The sequence below is a fragment of the Sciurus carolinensis genome, chromosome 4 (assembly GCF_902686445.1).
Source record: "Sciurus carolinensis chromosome 4, mSciCar1.2, whole genome shotgun sequence".
Lineage (NCBI taxonomy): Eukaryota > Metazoa > Chordata > Mammalia > Rodentia > Sciuridae > Sciurus > Sciurus carolinensis.
The window spans coordinates 148,293,551-148,312,209 of record NC_062216.1 but is presented as its reverse complement, the minus strand read 5'-3'; the positions used below and the strand labels follow the sequence as shown (position 1 = coordinate 148,312,209).

At 33.8% G+C, this 18,659-nt stretch overlaps 1 protein-coding gene across 3 annotated transcripts in view; it reads left to right on the top strand.

Moving 5' to 3' along the window:
- Positions 1–1,533: 1,533 nt before the first annotated feature.
- The window catches only part of Dcn (decorin), a 34,480-nt gene continuing 17,354 nt past the window's right edge, over positions 1,534–18,659 (top strand). Inside the window, exons 1-3 of one of the 3 annotated variants that reach the window (XM_047549129.1) lie at positions 1,534–1,799; positions 5,639–5,885; positions 18,078–18,190. In XM_047549129.1, the coding sequence (XP_047405085.1) occupies positions 5,672–5,885; positions 18,078–18,190 (327 nt within the window). In that variant the 5' untranslated portion in view covers positions 1,534–1,799; positions 5,639–5,671. Of the gene's footprint in view, positions 1,800–4,729; positions 4,886–5,288; positions 5,312–5,638; positions 5,886–18,077; positions 18,191–18,659 lie in introns of those variants that run through there. The other 2 variants (XM_047549130.1, XM_047549131.1) reach the window with 2 other exon arrangements.

The window sequence follows — 18,659 nt, the reverse complement described above, 5'->3', positions numbered from 1 at the left end:
TTAGATACAAGTACTATCATAATTCATCATCATTCATGTTAGTAGGGCTGGGTTTTGATAAGGAGCAAATCAAGGATTGAGCCAGACAATAATCATGGTATGGTCCACAGCCAATATTTGACTGTCCTTGGTAACTCATCAAGTATTTCTTGATAATTCACTATATTATATGACTGTTGAGTGCAGGGACTTTAGAAATATGAACATGACCTACTTCCTCCCTAGGAGTAAGACATGTCCATAAATAATGAGAATAGGAGGAAGAAGCAACTGTATATCATCAAAAAGATATAAATTCCATGCAAGGAGAACTCAGAAGAAGAAAAGTAATTAATTCCAGGTAAGGGGCGTAGGGTGTTCAGATGAATGTCAAAGGAAAAAAAAAATTCTACTTGCCTTTTTCTAAACTACCAGAATAACTGGGCATGTGATTTTGAGATATCAAGGATAGAGGGAGTGGGGGTTAAAATCTGGGAGGCTGTGCTTGGGAAAAAGCCAAAATGCAATGGAGTCACACCCGCCCCCTTCCTTTGAAAACCCATTAAAGAATTTAATTCCTTCAAGTTTCATCAGGGCAAAAGAATATTTACTGTAGAAATATATACTTAGATGGCTACATGAGGGAGGGAAGGAGGGGAAGATTGGGAGGGGGATCCTCTCATGTTTCACAGATGTTGATTTTAAGTTTCCACCTGGTAACAGCCTAGGGGCCAGAGCATAAAGACACAAGTCAAAACAAAACATAGAGACTTACACAGAAACAACTCACAGCATCCAGCAAGGGAGTTAAAAAAAAAAAAAAAAAAAATCTTTCCAGTGGCTAAATAAATATCTTTCCTTGTATTTGCACTTTCTTTTTTTCCACTTACTGAAATTTGGAAAGAGTCATAGAATCTATTGCCTTTTCAAAATTCTGGATTACATAAAAATATAGCCTAAGAAAAGTAAATTTTTCATAAGTGGACCAAACTATATTGTAACCACTTTCTAGTTTCTTTGTGTTTTATTTAAAAAATGATACCAACAACAGGCAGAAAACAAAACAATTTTTAAATTGTGAGTAATGAAAATAATAAACAACATACTTTTCATATAAATCCCTGGCTCTCTTCCAGGATACAGTAGAAAATACATAGAATGCTCCATAGCATAGTACTTGAATTTGCACAAACCCTGGGAAGTAAAAATCTGAATGAGGAGTTCTGAATAAGGCTACTCAGTTATTTTTGTAGACCACATTTAAAACAACTACTGAGTTAATTTCATTCCATTTTCCAGACTTATGCATCTTAAAGCAAGAAAAATTGTCATTTTGGAAGTATAAAGAATGTTTTTGATAAACAAAGCTAAAAAGTTTGCAGAGGGGGATGGTGTTGGGGGTGGGGAAACAAGCCCTTTAGTTGCAGTATTTTAGGGAAAGAATCAACAATAAGACAAATTTCAAGTCAAGTTGCTCTACTATACTACAAAAGCCGTTTAGAATCTTCAGCAGATGCAAAAAGAATAAAGCAAATACGGAGGAAAAAAGACCGATAAAGTTTCTGGCTACAATACAAGAGACATATCATTACCATATGATCTAATGTGGGTGTCAGCCGGATTGTGTTCATTGAGGGAAACCTTATTTTTTAACTGTGCTATGGAGTAGAAGCAGGAGGTTTTCAACCTAGTGACAGTCACTGAGCAGCACCTACCCCCTCCTCCTTTCCACACCTGCAAACTCTTTTGCTTGGGCTGAATATTTAGTGTAATTGCATCTCAGCTTTGAGGGCTCCTGTGGCAAATACCCGGATTAAAAGGTACGCTTTTCAATAATTGTCCTGAACTCTGCTACAGACTAATAAAACTTCAGTCAAGTCGAGAGCAAAAGGAAATATTTGGTGAGAAAAGAAAAGAAAAAAAAATCATGCTAAACTTTTAATAATCTTATGCAACATTTTAAATAAGTATTGCTTGAAAACAGAAGTTAAATATTTGGTAAAATGGTTGAATGCATTGTTTTACTTCTTTCTCTTCTGTTCTTGCAAAGATGCTTATGAAAAAACTGTAACCGAACACCACGACTATCTATATTGATGTTTTTGTATTTGTACTGATGAAATGTTTAGCTCTTTATGAAGTGTTAACAGAAAAGTATTCTAAACTAGCATACTATTTGTGGTTAGGTTATACACTTAAGGATTTATTCCCATCCTGAATTCTTGTATACTTTACAAACTTTTAAAACCTCAGAGAAGTGAACTCTGGTGATTAGCGGTAGAGAGCTAATGTATATTTCTCTAACCCCTAGAAATGAACAGAAATTATTACCAGAGGTTAAAAGAAACATTGAAAATACTTATTATGTTAAAGACCTAAGATATTTTTTCAGTTGCACAATTGCTTAACTGTAAAGAATTGTCCTTGTCAGTATTTTAAAGCAAATGGAATTTTATTATAAGGTACATGCACTGTAAAATGAGGGTGTGGGTAATTTTCTTTCTAACTTTAAAACAGGGTAACCTGATGACCACTGGTTAAGTGGGCTCCCAGTGATGTAAATGCCTGTGGTTTTTTCTTCCTCTTGCTGTTTTTAACAGAAAAAAAAAAAAAAAAAAGCCAAATGCTTTTTATAGTAGTCCTATTTATGGATAAATGCTACTCTTATTATTTATTTTTAAATTACTTATTAATGAAGCTTTGAAGTCACTCAGTGCTGGGGATTCTAATTTTCATTTGCATTTATAGCTCCCCTTATCACTTGAAAGATAAATTTTAACTTTAGAAGTCATAGTAAAGGTTTAAATGACATTTCATGCATGTTGATCTGAATGATACAGAGATTTCAACATACTGAGCAAGTTTTAGGAGTCAGAAAACATTATTTTTGATAGAGTATTTATAAGCCATGACAACTAACATTAGTGGAATAATAGCACTGCATACATTTTGAGAATACTTAAAATAGTTGCAATGAAATTTTAAAAGTATGTAGTCTCAGTAACAGCCTCCTTGCTTTCTATGGGCAATTGCTGTTTGCTGTCCATTGTGTGTGTGTGTGTGTGTGTGTGTGTGTGTGTGTGTGTGAGTGATTTATTAAGGAAGGAAGGAAGAAAGGAAGGGAATGATTGAAGAAATCATGACTGTCAGTAGCCTACCTAAATTGTTTTAAGATGTTGGGTTTTCAGGTACCTTAATACTAACTTAAGAAAAATTATTTCATGGAGGGATTTGCATAAAGTTTCTGAACTTGTTAATCTTTCCTAGGATATTTGGAGTTAAAATGCATTCACACACACACAAGATCAAATGAAAGTGATGTCAAAATAAGTAATCGAATCTACGAAGTGTCTATCTCTATTCAGTTTCTATCAAAAACAATATTGCACAGAGAATTTGCACCATTTTAAAACGAGTAGACAATTACAAATGATGATACTGTTCCTCTGAGCTAATGCTCAACATTTCCTTTTTTGGGTTGTTAGTGAAACAGCCAGGCATTTTCTACTTTGAAGAAGAAATTACAAAGTGACATCTGCATTGACTCTCTTTGCTATTTATTAAATCTGCAATTACTTTTCTTCATTTTTTTTCTAAAATTGTAAGACATTAAATATGCAAGGCTAGCAAACTTGTGGTAAACCATGAACATTGCATTTTAATGTGAAACAGATAGAGGACTTCTCCTTCAGATCAATGCAAGCAAATGTCCTACCAAAACAACAGTCTCCCCTTAAAGAGAAACTCAGCAACTGAATGGGAATGGGCTCTAGAGAACCCCTGATAGTGAATTTAGAGTAGTAGTGTGAATAATAATCTTCATTTTAAAAATGAACAGCCATAAGTCAATATTGTGTGTACTTCTTTAGACATACACCAATACTGAATATAAACTAAGAGCAAAGGTGTAAAAAATTGCAAAACATTTTGTTTCTTCTCTAGTGGATCTGGCAAAACTTCCAGAACACACATACAAAGATTTTTTTCCCTTTGTTTGTTTTCTTCATGTTTCCATTGGCTAATGTGAATCAAAATAAGCCTTTAATTCTAATTATGAATGTGAAGTGTTAATATGGGTTCTTATATATGTACAATTCAAAATAATGATATTGAGACTAAAGGTAATATCTGCAATATGTTCTGGGAATATTTAGAAGGGTTTCAATGGGATTTTCAACACATCACCTCAAAAATACAATCAAACACTTTCTGTTATTCCGACTTACTTAGATTTATTGTTGAATTATTTAGCTCACATCAGTCCATTTAAGAACATGGATGTATATATTTATAAGTGCTTGTCTAATGAATGGGTAAATATTGTATGCATTTGTCAAAACTGTACTTTTTTCTTTATTTGATAGTAAAAAGTAAATAATATATAAATCATATAGCAATTAGGTTTTCCAGACATATTTATTGACTTATTAAAAATAATCAATTTGGGATTCTAGCCAACAGATTTATTTTTAAAATGTGAATTTTTATTAGAACAAGTTAAGGCTTTCAATTTGATAAATTTTTTATTATAGAAATTGGGATTTGAAGGAAAAGCTAGATTGCACTTTAAAACATCAAAATGATTGGTGACTTGGAAATAATTGAATAAATTATGTTGTTAATAAGCTGATGGTCAACTGAGTCATTTGTGTGCAAAACATTGTGCAAGACTGGGTACAGAACAAGGGATAATAAGACACGCCCTGAAGGAGTACATGGTCGAGAGGGGGGGACAGACCAAGCATGCAAAACAAATTGCAATATAATGTGATAAGTTCTTTAAAAGAGGTAAGAGTGATGTGCTTTGGGAGCACAGAAGAAGCAGAGAGGAGCATCCGGCCTGGCTGAGCCAGGGAACACCGAAGGGAAGCCATTATTTAACTTAACCTTTCCACCTCTCTACAAGGTAGGTGTTGTAAATGGCTAGTGGCTTTGAGTGCCAGGGTAGAGATAGGGTCTGTAGGAGAGAGAAAATGAAGAGAAATGTGACTAGAAATATCAGATGGCACCAAATTATGAGTTGGCCTCCCTTATGGCACAGGATGAAAACATTATTGGCAAGTCATAGGAAGCCAACAAAGGCGTTTCAATAGGAATTAATAAGGTTGATTTTCAGACGATGACTGGGGTAGCAGAGTGGAAGATGGCCTGGGGTAGAGAAAACATTCAAGGTAGAAATGAGGAAGCGCTGCAGTTGTTCAGGGGGTGATGAGAAGGCCTAAACCAAGATAAATACAGTAGTATGGAGAGACGATGATGGTTTCCAGAGATACAGCTGAGACAGGAATTGGTGATCTCTCTTGTGTATTGAAAGAATTTTAACTATGTCATGGTGGGTATTCAGAGAGTTATCAAAAACTCCAGCATGATTTATAATCACGAAAATTTTGCAAATGATATAAAAGTATAGTCTATCATCTTGATTCAGACAGCAGATGCAAACAAATTTACATCATATTCAAATTCTTCTTCATAAGTAAATAGCTGTGCAAGGGAAGTTATAATTATCTTATCACCCTTCAAATACATCGTTAATGTTCTGCTTCTTCATAATAAATACTATTTTTTATACTTTCTCCATGTTCACTCTATTAGGGGACCTTATGTAAGAAACAATTCATGGACCTTACTCTTCCTAAACCTTTCATCTGTTTCCTAGGTTCCTAGGCTGTGAAAATATCTGAGATCAATCATGAAGGTGACTCTCATCTTCCTCCTGCTTGCACACGTTTCATGGGCTGGACCATTTCAACAGAGAGGCTTATTTGACTTTATGTTAGAAGACGAGGCTTCTGGGATAGGCCCGGAAGATCACGTTCCTGAACTTCCAGAATTGGAGCCCCTGGGACCTGTGTGTCCCTTCCGCTGTCAGTGCCATCTTCGAGTTGTGCAGTGTTCTGATTTGGGTGAGTGGGATGCAGGCTCTTGGTTGCCTACCTTATTTGTCTTATTCATGGGTTTGGTTTCTCTCAAAGTTGAGCATTTTCAGTTTTTAACATCTGCAATTCCAAAGACGAGAGACACTGCCACCTAATGAGGAGTAAAGGAAGCAGCATATGATAGAAGAGTAGCTTTCAGGTTAGGGCACTTTTTGTTTTCCCTCCTTTTAAAGTCAGGATTCCACCGCTTTGCAATCTTGAATAAACCACTTTTTAAAAAGCTGTTCTAAACTTCATGGCCCCCTTTTGTAAAATAAAATTTTGAGCTCAACTTATATTCTCTGATTCCAGAGGATGGTTCATTTTAATTCTATGATTTGATGTCATAAAAACTTAGTAAGAAAACCTGGACAATCTCTCGATACTGGATTCAGTCCACATAGCAGAGTTTGACCATGACTTGATTGTAAACTATGCAGTTATCAGAAGCAAGACAAAGTAAATCGTACAACAAAAACTTATCTTCCAAGAACTAAAATTCTCCCTTAATCTCTGGTTCTTAGTTTTGCTTCTACCTATGGCATTTGTAATCCAACTGTTTATATTCTTTAGAAAGTTTCAAAGGAAATATTTGTGATTACAGTATGGGATAAATATTCAATGTAATCTTGGAGCATATATCTTTGGCCTAACACTAGACAGTTTGATTTATCTTGTTTGGAGAAACATTTGGTCTGGAAATTCCAAGAGTAATATACTTAAGAGATAAACCTCCAGAAAGTTTGGAGGTCCAGTGGATGGGCCAAAAGGAATGAACTTAGTTTACATGGCAGCCGATTCACATTCCTCCTTTCTTTTGATGTATTTTCTTATTGGAAAAAAGAGAAAAATAATCCTCACAGTATGATTCTGCCATGTGTATTTCCTTACAGAAGAAATCCCATAGCATAAAAGGCATTTCTTTCAGAAACCCTGTATTTATTCAAGACTTGCCTGCCAACAATATTTTGTAGGAAAAAATATTGTCATTAATTTCTACAGTTGAAATAAACTACACAGAGGAACTCAGACAAACATAAAATATGTTCAATAGAAACAGCTGAAAAACAAACTTGCAAAAGTTTCTTCAATGTCTGTATATATTGTACAGCTCTTCAAAATCCAAATTCAAGTTCACATAATGGTTTCCCAAAAGCTAAAAGGATAAATTCATTGGATTCATTCATTCATTCCTGCAGTTAATATATTAAGAGCCCATCATGGCTCAATTCCATTTTAGATTCTGGGGAGGAAAAGAGGAGGAAGACAAATACGGTCCTGTTCTTTGGGACCTGCTAGTGGTGGCAACTTCTTTTTGAATTGCATATTCACTACAGGGGATATTAGATTACTATAAAATTCTCCAGAATGTTTTATAAGTGTCTAGAGATAACTTACATTACTGTCTTGGGCAAGAAATTATTGGGATTGAAAAATATGAACAAAGTAGCATCATTTGATAGATATACCAGCAATACGCTAAAATGGCCCAAGAAATGTGATGCAGTTAAAATTCACTTTACCTCTGAGAACAAGGTTAAAGGGATTCATTATTACTTCCACTACCTATATTATCAAAAATGAAGGGTTGGTATTTTTGAGAGTTTGCCACTTTCCTGAAGCATTATTTTTCTTCTAATATAGGTTCACTTTACTTCTGTGAGAAATAGTTTATAAAGTTCGAATCTGATTAAAGCATTGGACCAGTTTTCCAATTCTTTATCTTATAAAAGACATAAACCTATTGGTAAAAACTAAACAGAAAAATGTGGTCTTAGGAAACATCAAGTACATTCATTTGGGAGACACTGGATGCAATTTGTTGTTATTACTGTTTTGTTTTGTTTGTATTTAGATACTAAAGTTTTCTAAATGTTTTCATTTTTTTTTTCTAAGTGCCCAAAGTGTACATCACCCTCCCTTGCACAGATATTCTGAGTCTTACAGGTGAAGGAAGTAGCTAAGATTCTGACAATGATTTGTTTTAAGAAACCACACTTAATTAATAAACTGAATTTTGATGAGCAGTGGGTTCATCCAGGAGACTTTAATTAATTCAAAGATGAATGCTGAAATATATTGTAAAAAATTTAATGATGTATTTCCAGGGTAGAAAATAGAATTAAATAGAAGAGAAATTCCCTTGCCTTTAAAGAAAATAAATTAGCTCTATTCAGATTTTCAACTACTATCTAACTGTTGCTTACTTTATGGTCCTAGAAATCTGTTGAGAGTCTTCACATTGCCATGTGTAGAAGTCAGTCTAGGAGATCCCATTGTATTGGTGAGATATTCACCTCACAGCTGCAACTCAATACATGTCTTGATTACATAAGGATCATGTCACATAAGTGATGATAGAAAAGTAGAAAAAAGCAAGAAGAAATGGGCACCCTCATTCATAGTAAAGACAGTGTGGTACATTTTGTTTCATATTCCCTATTGATCTGAGCCTGAAGTTTGAATTATTGCAATAAAGAAAAAAGGTAATGCAATTTAGGATGAAAAATGTTGATTATTTTCTTCATCAAATAACTAATATTGTCTTAAAGATTATCCTTGCTAGGGTATTTAATAAAGAGAACTATGGTATTGAAAGATGATAATCCTTTGTTATTATCTAAACAATGTTTAATAGAAGCAAACATTTCTGTTATAGTCAACTATTTTTTCCACTAAGAAGTATTTCTGGTAAAGTTTAATAGCATACAAATTTTAGACAGTTCTTTCAAAACTAAGAAGTGAAAACTGTGAAATTAAATTGAGTAATTAGTCCATGGGGAAATTGAAGGTTGTCTGGAAGATAAAAGGGCTGTTTCAAGTCCCTAATTGTAACTCATCATAGTAGTATTATAATACATTTTTGTAGAGCACAAGGGATTGAGAAAGAACACATGAATTTCCATAGATGGTGGCCAAATTGTTTCACAGAATTTGTTGTCATTTAGTGTATTATTTGAACCAGAGTTTTATGATACCCATATCATCTCTCTTTATCTCTCCTCTTCAGACATTAAACAATTCACTCTTAATCATAGCATTTGTAAAAAAACAACAATAAATGTAGATATAGGACTAGTTACCTCAGAAACCTGTGGTTATATTAAATTTAGAAACCCTAAAATGTAACTCATTCCTTTAAAAAATATATGGTTATAACCAAATCATAAAAAACAATATCTTTTATATATGAACAAGGTACTATGTGATACTTTGATACATGTACACATTTCATGATGTCTATATTAATTTACACATATCTGTCACCTCAATGTTTATCATTTCTTTTTGGTGAAAACTATCCTAATCCTTTCTTCTAGATTTTTGAAATGTGTGGCATATTATTGTTATCTATAGTGCAGCAGCACACCAAAACTTTCTGCTCCTAACTGTAACTTAGTACCTATGGATAACATTTCGGTTCCCATTCCCACTCTTTCCAGCCTCTGCTAACCACTATTCCACTCTCAGATTCTAAGAAGTATCTACACAGGAATGAGATCATACTGTACTTGTCTTTCTGTGCCTGGCTTATTTCACTTAGCTCCATGATCTCAAGTCTCATCAATGTTGTTGCAAAGGACAGGATTTCATTCTCTATTTATGACTGAATAATACTCTATTGTGTGCATACCACATTTTTTAACCACTCCTCCATTGATGGGCACTATACTAATGGGATTATATAAAATTAAAAAGCTTCTGAGTCAAAGAAGCAATCAACAAAGTAAAGAGACATCCTGCAGAATAGGAGGAAATACTTGCAAACTATACATCTGATGGAGGCAGATGTTCAGAGTATAACAGGAACTTCAAACACCAAAATAAAAAAAAATGTGAAAAATTAAGCAATAAGTCTAAATAGACATTTCTCAAAAGAAGATAGACAAATGACCAAAGATACATGGAAACATGCCAAACATCACTAATCATCAGGGAAATGCAAATCAAGCTACAAGATATTGCCTCATCCCAGTATAAATAACTATTATCAAAAATAATAAAGATAACAAGTGCCAGTGAGAACATGAATAAATAGGGATACTTGCTCACTGTTAGTGAAAATGTACACTAGTACAGTCATTACGGAAAACATTATGGAGTTCTTCAACAAATTGAAAGGAGAGCTAACATATGATACAACAATTCCAAACTCGGTTTATTTTCAAAGGAAATGAAATCAGCATGTCTAAGACATCTGTGCATCCATAATCATTGCAATGCTCTTCACATAACCAAGAAACGGTGGCAACCCAAGTGTCCATCAATTGATTAATGTAACTTCTTCTTGTCCAATCTTTTAAAATGTCTTAATATTGACCTTGATTACATGCTATTTTATGTGCTTGTTATTTTGAAGGAAGATTGTTTTTCTTGTACACTCTTTGGTTCAGTCATTCATCTTTTAATCAAGTGTCATCAGTTAGCAAAATCTAGTAATGACTTGCATCTCATTAGCAAAAGGTAGATTAGAACTCAAAAGTCAAATATAAGTATATGTCTCATCTTTTGTGTATTTTCCAAACTTAAAATGATATTTGTTAACATGTTTCTTATAATTAAGTTTCAAAAGATTTTAAAATCATTTAATATTGGAAAGAGCTTCGGTCATGCAATTAAAAACCTCTGAGCTCATATCCTGCTTTACCATATCCTAAGTGCAACTTTGAAACTCACAAAATCTTGTTTCTTCATTTTATGAATGAAAATATAGCCTACTTCTTTAGATAAGAATAGAAAATGTGTGTGAAAATGCTTATCATAGTAACTTTTATATTCAGTTCATCATTTCTAAGTCAACCAACAACCTGAGATTATTTATGACATTTCCTTTATTTTCTACTTGAAATTGACAGTCTCTCATAATTATATGGTTTTTCAAACTAGACACAAAGAGCACCATCTCTCTCCTCTCTCCTAAAGAGGGACAGGTCATCATCTCCAAATAGAAATAGATAAGAATAAAAAAAACTGTACAATTTCAAGAGGTTTGGTGTTCTTTAATCCAATAGTCCTTTGAACAAAAATTGTTTGTCTGAACTGAGGATGAAGCATGTATTTATTTAAAAATAGTGAGTTAAACTTTACATTCTTTATCCTTTAGAAATGGTACAGAAGAATGAACACATTTAATTTGGTCATGTGAAAGCATCACAAATACCTGCTGGTATCTAAAATGTTCCTCTTAATACACGGGATATTTTCATCTAAAAAAACTCAGGGAAAACATAGAATTGTTTAAATTCCATAATTTCTTTTTAAAAATGACTCTGCTTGGACTGGTGAAAACTTTGTGAGTAGTTACCACTTGGGATATATTGTGTCACAGTTTAGGATATATTATGTCACAGCTTGGGATGTATTATGCTGGTCTGGGGAGACTGTTTTGCCCAAAGCAGACCTTATAGAGGAGACAATGAACCATTAGACTTCTCCCCTGAAATCAATCCAGAAGAATAAATCAGGGCTATTTTGCAGGGACCAGACAGGATGCTAAAAGCTCAGTTCCCTTCATAGTTTATGTCTGGCTCTGCAGCAGCAGGGATGCTGGGAGTCCCTTATTCAAAGTGCCAGATGCATCAACAGGGTTTCTTCAGAACATACTATAGGAAGGAGGCTGTGCACAGTATACCCACTGGGTTACTAAATTAGCATTGGGCAGAGGGGGAGTCTGGGCAATCCTCAGAAGAAGCAAGAGTTACACTTAGGTCTTACCCAGATTACTCATGGGTTAAAGATGGGGAGGAGGAAGGAGTCTGAAAAGGCTGAAGAGGTGTTGTCCTCCTTGACCTGCCTGAGAACTGACACAGCCCTGGTTTCCTTCTTGGCCCCAGGAGGGAGAGAGGCAGCTGTGTGGGATCAAGTCATTTCATTAGACTGCAGCTGGGACGCATTCTCCTTTGGAAGAACATCCTGGCTCCAGGGGACAGGATGGAAATAGGTTTGCTGGAATAGCAAATCTTTGGATAAAAGAGAAAAACCATGAGACCCTGTCATCTTAACTTTCTCCCTTCAAAATAATTGCAAGAAGATTATATATTTCCTCAAAAATGAGGATAAAGAATTCAAACCAGTTTGCAATCCAGTCTTAATAAAAGGAGAAAGCCCTGTAGCAACTGTACTGTAATATTCAAGATTTAGTTACCCTGGATTTAGTCTGCAGACTGCTTTAAGACAAATTTTGCTGCTTGTCTGCTTCTGGACTTTCACTCTATATTTGCCTTGATTATCCTGTAACAATTGATTATATTACATCTATAGAATTATGCAATATTTTAAATTACCCTGCCCTGATCTGCTTTCTCTACCAAAAGGGAAGCGTGGTGACAATTTATCTTTGTAACACTCTATACTCAATAAAGTGTCTTTTACTTAATGGGCTCTTAAAAATCAGTATTTAATTAATCGATTAATTAATAGGTATATGCACAGTTTGGTGCTTGGGTGAATACTCCACTGCACTCTAGATGTTACCAAACAGATAACCAGAAGGAACATGACTGATTGGGTATTAGAAAGCATGCAGGTACAGAGTACCCTGGCTTCTTTCTTTTGAGGATGACCATAAAGCCAAGGAAGCTTAATCCTTCCTTGAGGTTGTTTGGAAAGGCAATAGAAATAAAAGAGGAAATCTTGTGTTTCAGAAGCTTGGTTTAGCTGCTATCAAAGTCCAATTGCCATTTTTTTTTTTTTTTTTTTTTTTTTTAAGAAGGAAAGAGGGAAGCACGCATGCCTAAAGTAGAAAACATTTTTGTTGGGACTGGAGAACCTAAATGTTATTTTGGTGATTTGTCAAAAACTGAAGCAAGTGTATCACCACTTTCCTAATTATTAAGTTGGAGACAGAATTATAAAAATAAATTATTGGAAATCAACAAGTATAAATCCTGGAGTTTGGATTCCTGCCACATGGCAGGAAATAAAGCATAATGTTTTAGGATAACCTGGCCTTTGTCCAACATGCTGTTTACCAGATTGCTGACATTTACTAGCAGAGCAATGCACTTTCTTCATCACTGGGACTACCAGAAGGAAAAAAAGAAAAAGGAGTACATTTCTTACTAGTCTTTATTCAGAAATCATTTTCTGATAAAGACATAGTATACTTTTATTTACTTTTAATAATTATAGTTTAAAGAAGATAAACTCCTTTTACACAATTTGAAAGAGTAAATAGCATATTTATGTTTTAATAGAAAATTGAAAATCATATTAAAAGTTGTTTGTTGAAACATAAATTCAGGAAATTACTTCATTCCTGTAACTATTGCTGAATAAGTATTTTACTCACAAATATGGTGACTTCAAAAAATAGTCTTATTTTGCTTACAATTTGAGGCACAAGAAATTTGGGAAGGCCTCAGAAGGACTATTCCCACTTGAGGTTTCTAACTGTTTGCAGTCAAGCATTAGATGGGACCAGAGTCATGGGAAGGTTCGCCCGGGCTGGCCACCTGGATGGTGTCCTTCAGTCTTGTGACAAGCACTTGGTGCTAGTCACAGCTGGCTAGTCAAGCTGTTGTCTTCCAGTGTGACTCATCTTTCCAGATGGTGGTCTAGCAGTAAACACATTTCTTTATGACTCCTGGCTGCCCCCAGAGCAAGCATCCCAGAAGAACTAGGTAGCAGCTGTGAGCTGGGTTGTACCATTTCTGACTTAGTCTTAAATATCATGATATTTCCATTTTATAGCATCCCACTGTTTCACAGAGCATCATAAGTCCATCTTAGTCTTGAAGACAGGGGAAGGGCATTGGACTTCACTTCTTGAGGGCATTGGAATAAGTTTTTATATTAGAAGGTTATGAAGGATAGGAAATATAATTAAAGAAGTCTTTGAAAAATACTATTATTTATACATTTTCTTAGATTTTTATGTTTCTAATCAGAAGCATGAGTATAAATTACTATATAGAGTATTTGATAGAGAAGATCCATAGGTATTATATGTCCCTATGAAGGTCATTACATATGTAATTGACAACTGCTTAAGAAATTAAATAAATTATATTCAAATCAATTTCAAGCTGACTTCCTAGTTACTTAAACCATTACTTAAGACTGTAAAAGAAGCAATCAGTCATATTTCTAGGACTTTTTTTCAACTATAGGACATCTTATTGAAGCAAATTCCTATCATTTTAAAAATGCTTATTATCTTAGTTGCTCTTTTTATGGATTACTGTAAAATTCATCAATATCACTAGGAATGGTGTAATGAAAATCATATACAGTTAATATAATTATATAATTACAGTATTTGTTAAATTTGCTTATTTAAATAGTTAAAAAATTAAGGTAAAATAATGGTTTCCATAGAATACCACCTACTTTTATACACTGTGAAGATTAGTTTTAGTTCAAATTGACAACTTTTAATCATTAAAAATAATCCTTAGCTCAAATGTATTTCTGTCTCTATTGACCTTAGGCTCATTGGTTTCAGATGAAGACATACAGGTTCAGAGATGCAATCTTCAGTTCTAGTTATCACTAGTTAGTGGTTGAGGTCATTTTAACCTGGATAATTTTGAATACAGATGAATAAAGAGTGAAATTTTATAGGTTGGCAAGAGTACTGCATTTACCACCATCATATGACATTAAACCTACTAGAAACAGCTTGTGGGGGCTGAATTATTTATTGGAATTTTTAGGTGCAGATGATGTGAATGACATATTTGACGGTAGCATTCACTTGAGAATTAAGAATTAGAAACAAAATTATGATCATTATAACCAATTATATCCCAATACTTCTGAAAGGAAAAGAACTACAATAAAAGTAGAATGTGGAGAGATTTAATAATGAAATGTGGCAGAAAGAATTCTCAAAGGCATGTTCACGAACCTCCTACCTGGGACTGTATTTCAAAATTAGTCAGCAAGACACCTGCATAAAAAGCAGACAGAATGACACTCTGATGAAAAATGATCATCTGTCTTGGCTAACCCTGAACATGCAGCAACAAACAACAAGCAAACCATCCTAAAATAAAGAATAGTATGTCATAAACTTATAGGACTGTAGACTACATAACAAATTTAGAGGCAGATCAGTTCTATCTGAAGTGGAAGAGATGAGTATTTGTAGATACTCATGTAGGGGGAATAAAAGGAAGCTTTCAGGCACTGTCAGAATGGAAGTAGGAGGACATGACTGGTTGGAGGTTTCCTTGAGAGAGGACTCAAACCATCCTGGGCTATTTTAGTTATGAGGCACCTTAGCTAACCCATCTGATGTTTCTGGGTTTCTTTTTCTCTACCTGTAGGAAGAAAAGAGGATGGGTTAGCTTAGAAGTTACCTGATTTCTGGGACAAATAAATATTTGTGAATATTGAAAAGTTCATTTCTTAATAAGGGTAAAACCAGACCTAACGAAATCACAACCACCTGACATCTACTATCATAGCATTTTTATAAAGAAGGTATATGTAAAGCAGAAAAGGAAGTAGTGGCAGGAAATGCACTCAGAAATGGGGGGAGGCACTTTATATTAAAACTAACCAGATTGCCCTTGTCGTTTTTCTTATTTTGATGTAGCCCAAAGAAACTTCATTGTGTATTCTGAAGCATTTGGGAACCATAGAATACCTGACATTTTCCCTTTGTGACATTCTAGGAATGCATAGCTATAGTAATTTGCCAGTGGTACTCTGCCCTTAGTTCTTGAACATGGCAGCCAACGGCCCAACACCTGGCCTGGTTTTTAAACATATAGCATAAGATTGGTGAGATATCCTTTTGGGATGTATGTTTGACAGGAGAAAGTATATGTCATGTTGGAAGCCAAGAAAGCAATCTTCTGGACACATTTTGTCACTCTTGGCTGGATGAGTTTTCTCTTGTCATTAAACCTTGTGTGAAAATCATCTGGAAAAAAGGAAAGTGTCATACTGCCTTACCTGTCACATTGGGCTGTTGTGAAGTGAATAAGATAGCATTTATTTTTGAAAATAATCTCTAAAGTTACAGAAATATAAAGTGTTAATGATAAAACATTCATATATGAAATCTCTCAAAAGGATATGAATTTATTAATAATTCAGATCAGGTTATAGAATTAATCATTAAAATAGCTCTACAAGAACTAAACAGTAAAAATCACAAGGCTGAAGATGCCATTTTTATGCTAAAGTTTATTTCTGAAGAGAAATAAAGCATGTATAATTCACCTTAAGCAGTTTCTGTTGTTAAAAAATTCTGGAATAACAGCATATAAAAATTGTCAGACATTCAGATATATCAATCTCTCCCTCTATATCTGAGACTATATTTGCAGTTTGAATCTGAACAAATGTTAAAAGTCACCAGAATTCAAGTACAACAATGTGGAAAAAGTAAGAATAATGGATATTAAGACTTACTTTGACCAATAAAATAAAATAAAATAAAAAATTCATGAAGTAATATGTGGGCAGTTCACTTTATTTCTTTATTTGAAATTAGAGGAAAGTATATCTTTTCTTGATTGGATAACAACTAATTATCAAAGATTTGGCAGAAGTCTCCCACCACTAATTGCATGAAATTAGTAAATTGACATTTCTGAAAATGGCAGGGACTATGAGTGCATAGTGCCGTTAAATATCTTCCTACGAGGTAGCTGTTCTGGTGGTTCACTGTTTATGATGGAAAACACTTTACTCTTGCCATTTCTACGGGAAATGTTTCTGTAGTGAGTTCTCTATTTACATGACATATTGATGTAAGTTCAGAATCAGGTGCATTTTGATATTAAAATTTATGAAGATAGTGGTCACTGGATTAAGGACAAGATTTTTTTCCACTACTAACAGAACAATGTTATTGTGATCAAAAAGTTATTTTGAAAATACTCATAATTAAGGGACTTAGATATATTTAAGTCATTTTCATGAAAAGCAATGAAGATAGTTGAAATGTGTCTGCCATGATGGTTTCCAAATATTTTCTAATTAAAACTCATAACTGGAAGGAAATTTTCCCATCATAAAAGTTATTATACCCTGTTGTAATTTGATCTTTAATTGAAAAGTTTGGATGAAATTATGTTTTCCATGAGAAGTGAGTAATTTCTGACTCGTTCATACTTTATAGCCAGCAGCTAGCAAGTGAATGGTTCTTAGGAGATACTCAACCACGTGCTGGCAAATAAATGAAAACATTTTCTTCAGCACTTTGTTTCAGATATGATGGAGAGATTGCTTCTCTCAAAGAATGAAAAGCATTTCAGATTTATGTTATGCAATCTTAACATATAGAAATAACCACATGGAGTTAATAGAATATCAAATTTTATTTAACATCCCACATCAATAAGAAAAAAGCCAAAGGAAGACCAAAAACCTCATTTAATAATTATCTCCATTAACTTTTATTCCCTTTATTCGAGGTGGCATATATTTTGAATAAAACTGCTTTAATGACTATGAAATGTTTATTTAATACCACGGAGAGCTTGCTTATGCAATATATTTACATTTAAAAACTAACAAAAATAACTCATTTAGACTTGACCAAAATGTAAAGTTCAAAATTAAAGTTTCATAAGGTTACTTTTAGAGAAGTTATACCAAATTCATTTTATTTTATTGTAATTAGCCACATAGTAATTGGTCATAAAATATCAACTAAAATTGGTATTGTTCTGGTGTTCTAGTTAAAACTGAGAGAATTGATCCCCCAGAAGTTTGGGAAGGTTTTCAAGTAGTTGGGTTAATATTTTTCATGTAGTTGACGTGCAATGATTACATAGTTATATTACTTAAGTTAAAGTGTAGCTCTGTGAGAGTGTTAGATTATCAATACATGGTATTTGCTGATGATTTGACTAAAATATGTCTTATTTAGAAATGGAGAGATTTACACTTCACTCCTACCAAACAAATGTAGTATAAAACAGTGTGTATTGAGAGATTTGAGGTGCATCCTAAGGAAATGCAAAATTTCCCCTTATTCATAAAAGTAATTATTTAGGGAAAATATGTTCTGCTTATGACTAAGAAAGAAAATCATTTGACTTGGTTAGAAGATAAAACAAACCTTTTAAACTACAAATGATGTCATTCTTACAAGAAAAATAAGTTACTGGTAAAACTATAATCACGGCATTCGTTTCTGTGTCAATCTGTTCTTTGTGATTCTGTAGTCATGAATCCCCTTTTATTGACTACATACTCCCTTTATTGCTATGCTAGGTCTGGACAAAGTGCCCAGGGATCTTCCCCCAGACACAACGCTGCTGGACCTGCAAAACAACAAAATAACCGAAATCAAAGATGGGGACTTTAAGAACCTGAAGAATCTTCATGTAAGAGCAATTTGATTTTTTAGTAATAAAATGGTATATCTCAAATTATTTTTTCCAAACCAAAACTCGGTAAGGACAAAACCATTTATGATAATAATCAACACCCATCCACGTGTTTATTAAATTCTCTTCTTGGCAGTGGTGGGGGAGCAGAGCATCATATAATTAACCGACCTAAGAAAAATCATTAAATGTTCCAGTATATCCCCATACTTTCTTAGTATTCGCTTTATATCTATCACTGTATATCTTAATGTCCTCACATGTTTTCATGAATACATATATGTATTTTCTCAATTAGGTTGTACTTCACTTTTGGAACAAAATACAATACAGGTTGATATTGGTATTTTCTTTCTTTTTTTCCTTTCACTTTTCCAGAAGAGGTGAAATGATCTGCTAAATTCTCAAAGACTGAAACAGCATAAAAAGGAATAATCATTACCATTTTACTTAGTAAATATAATTA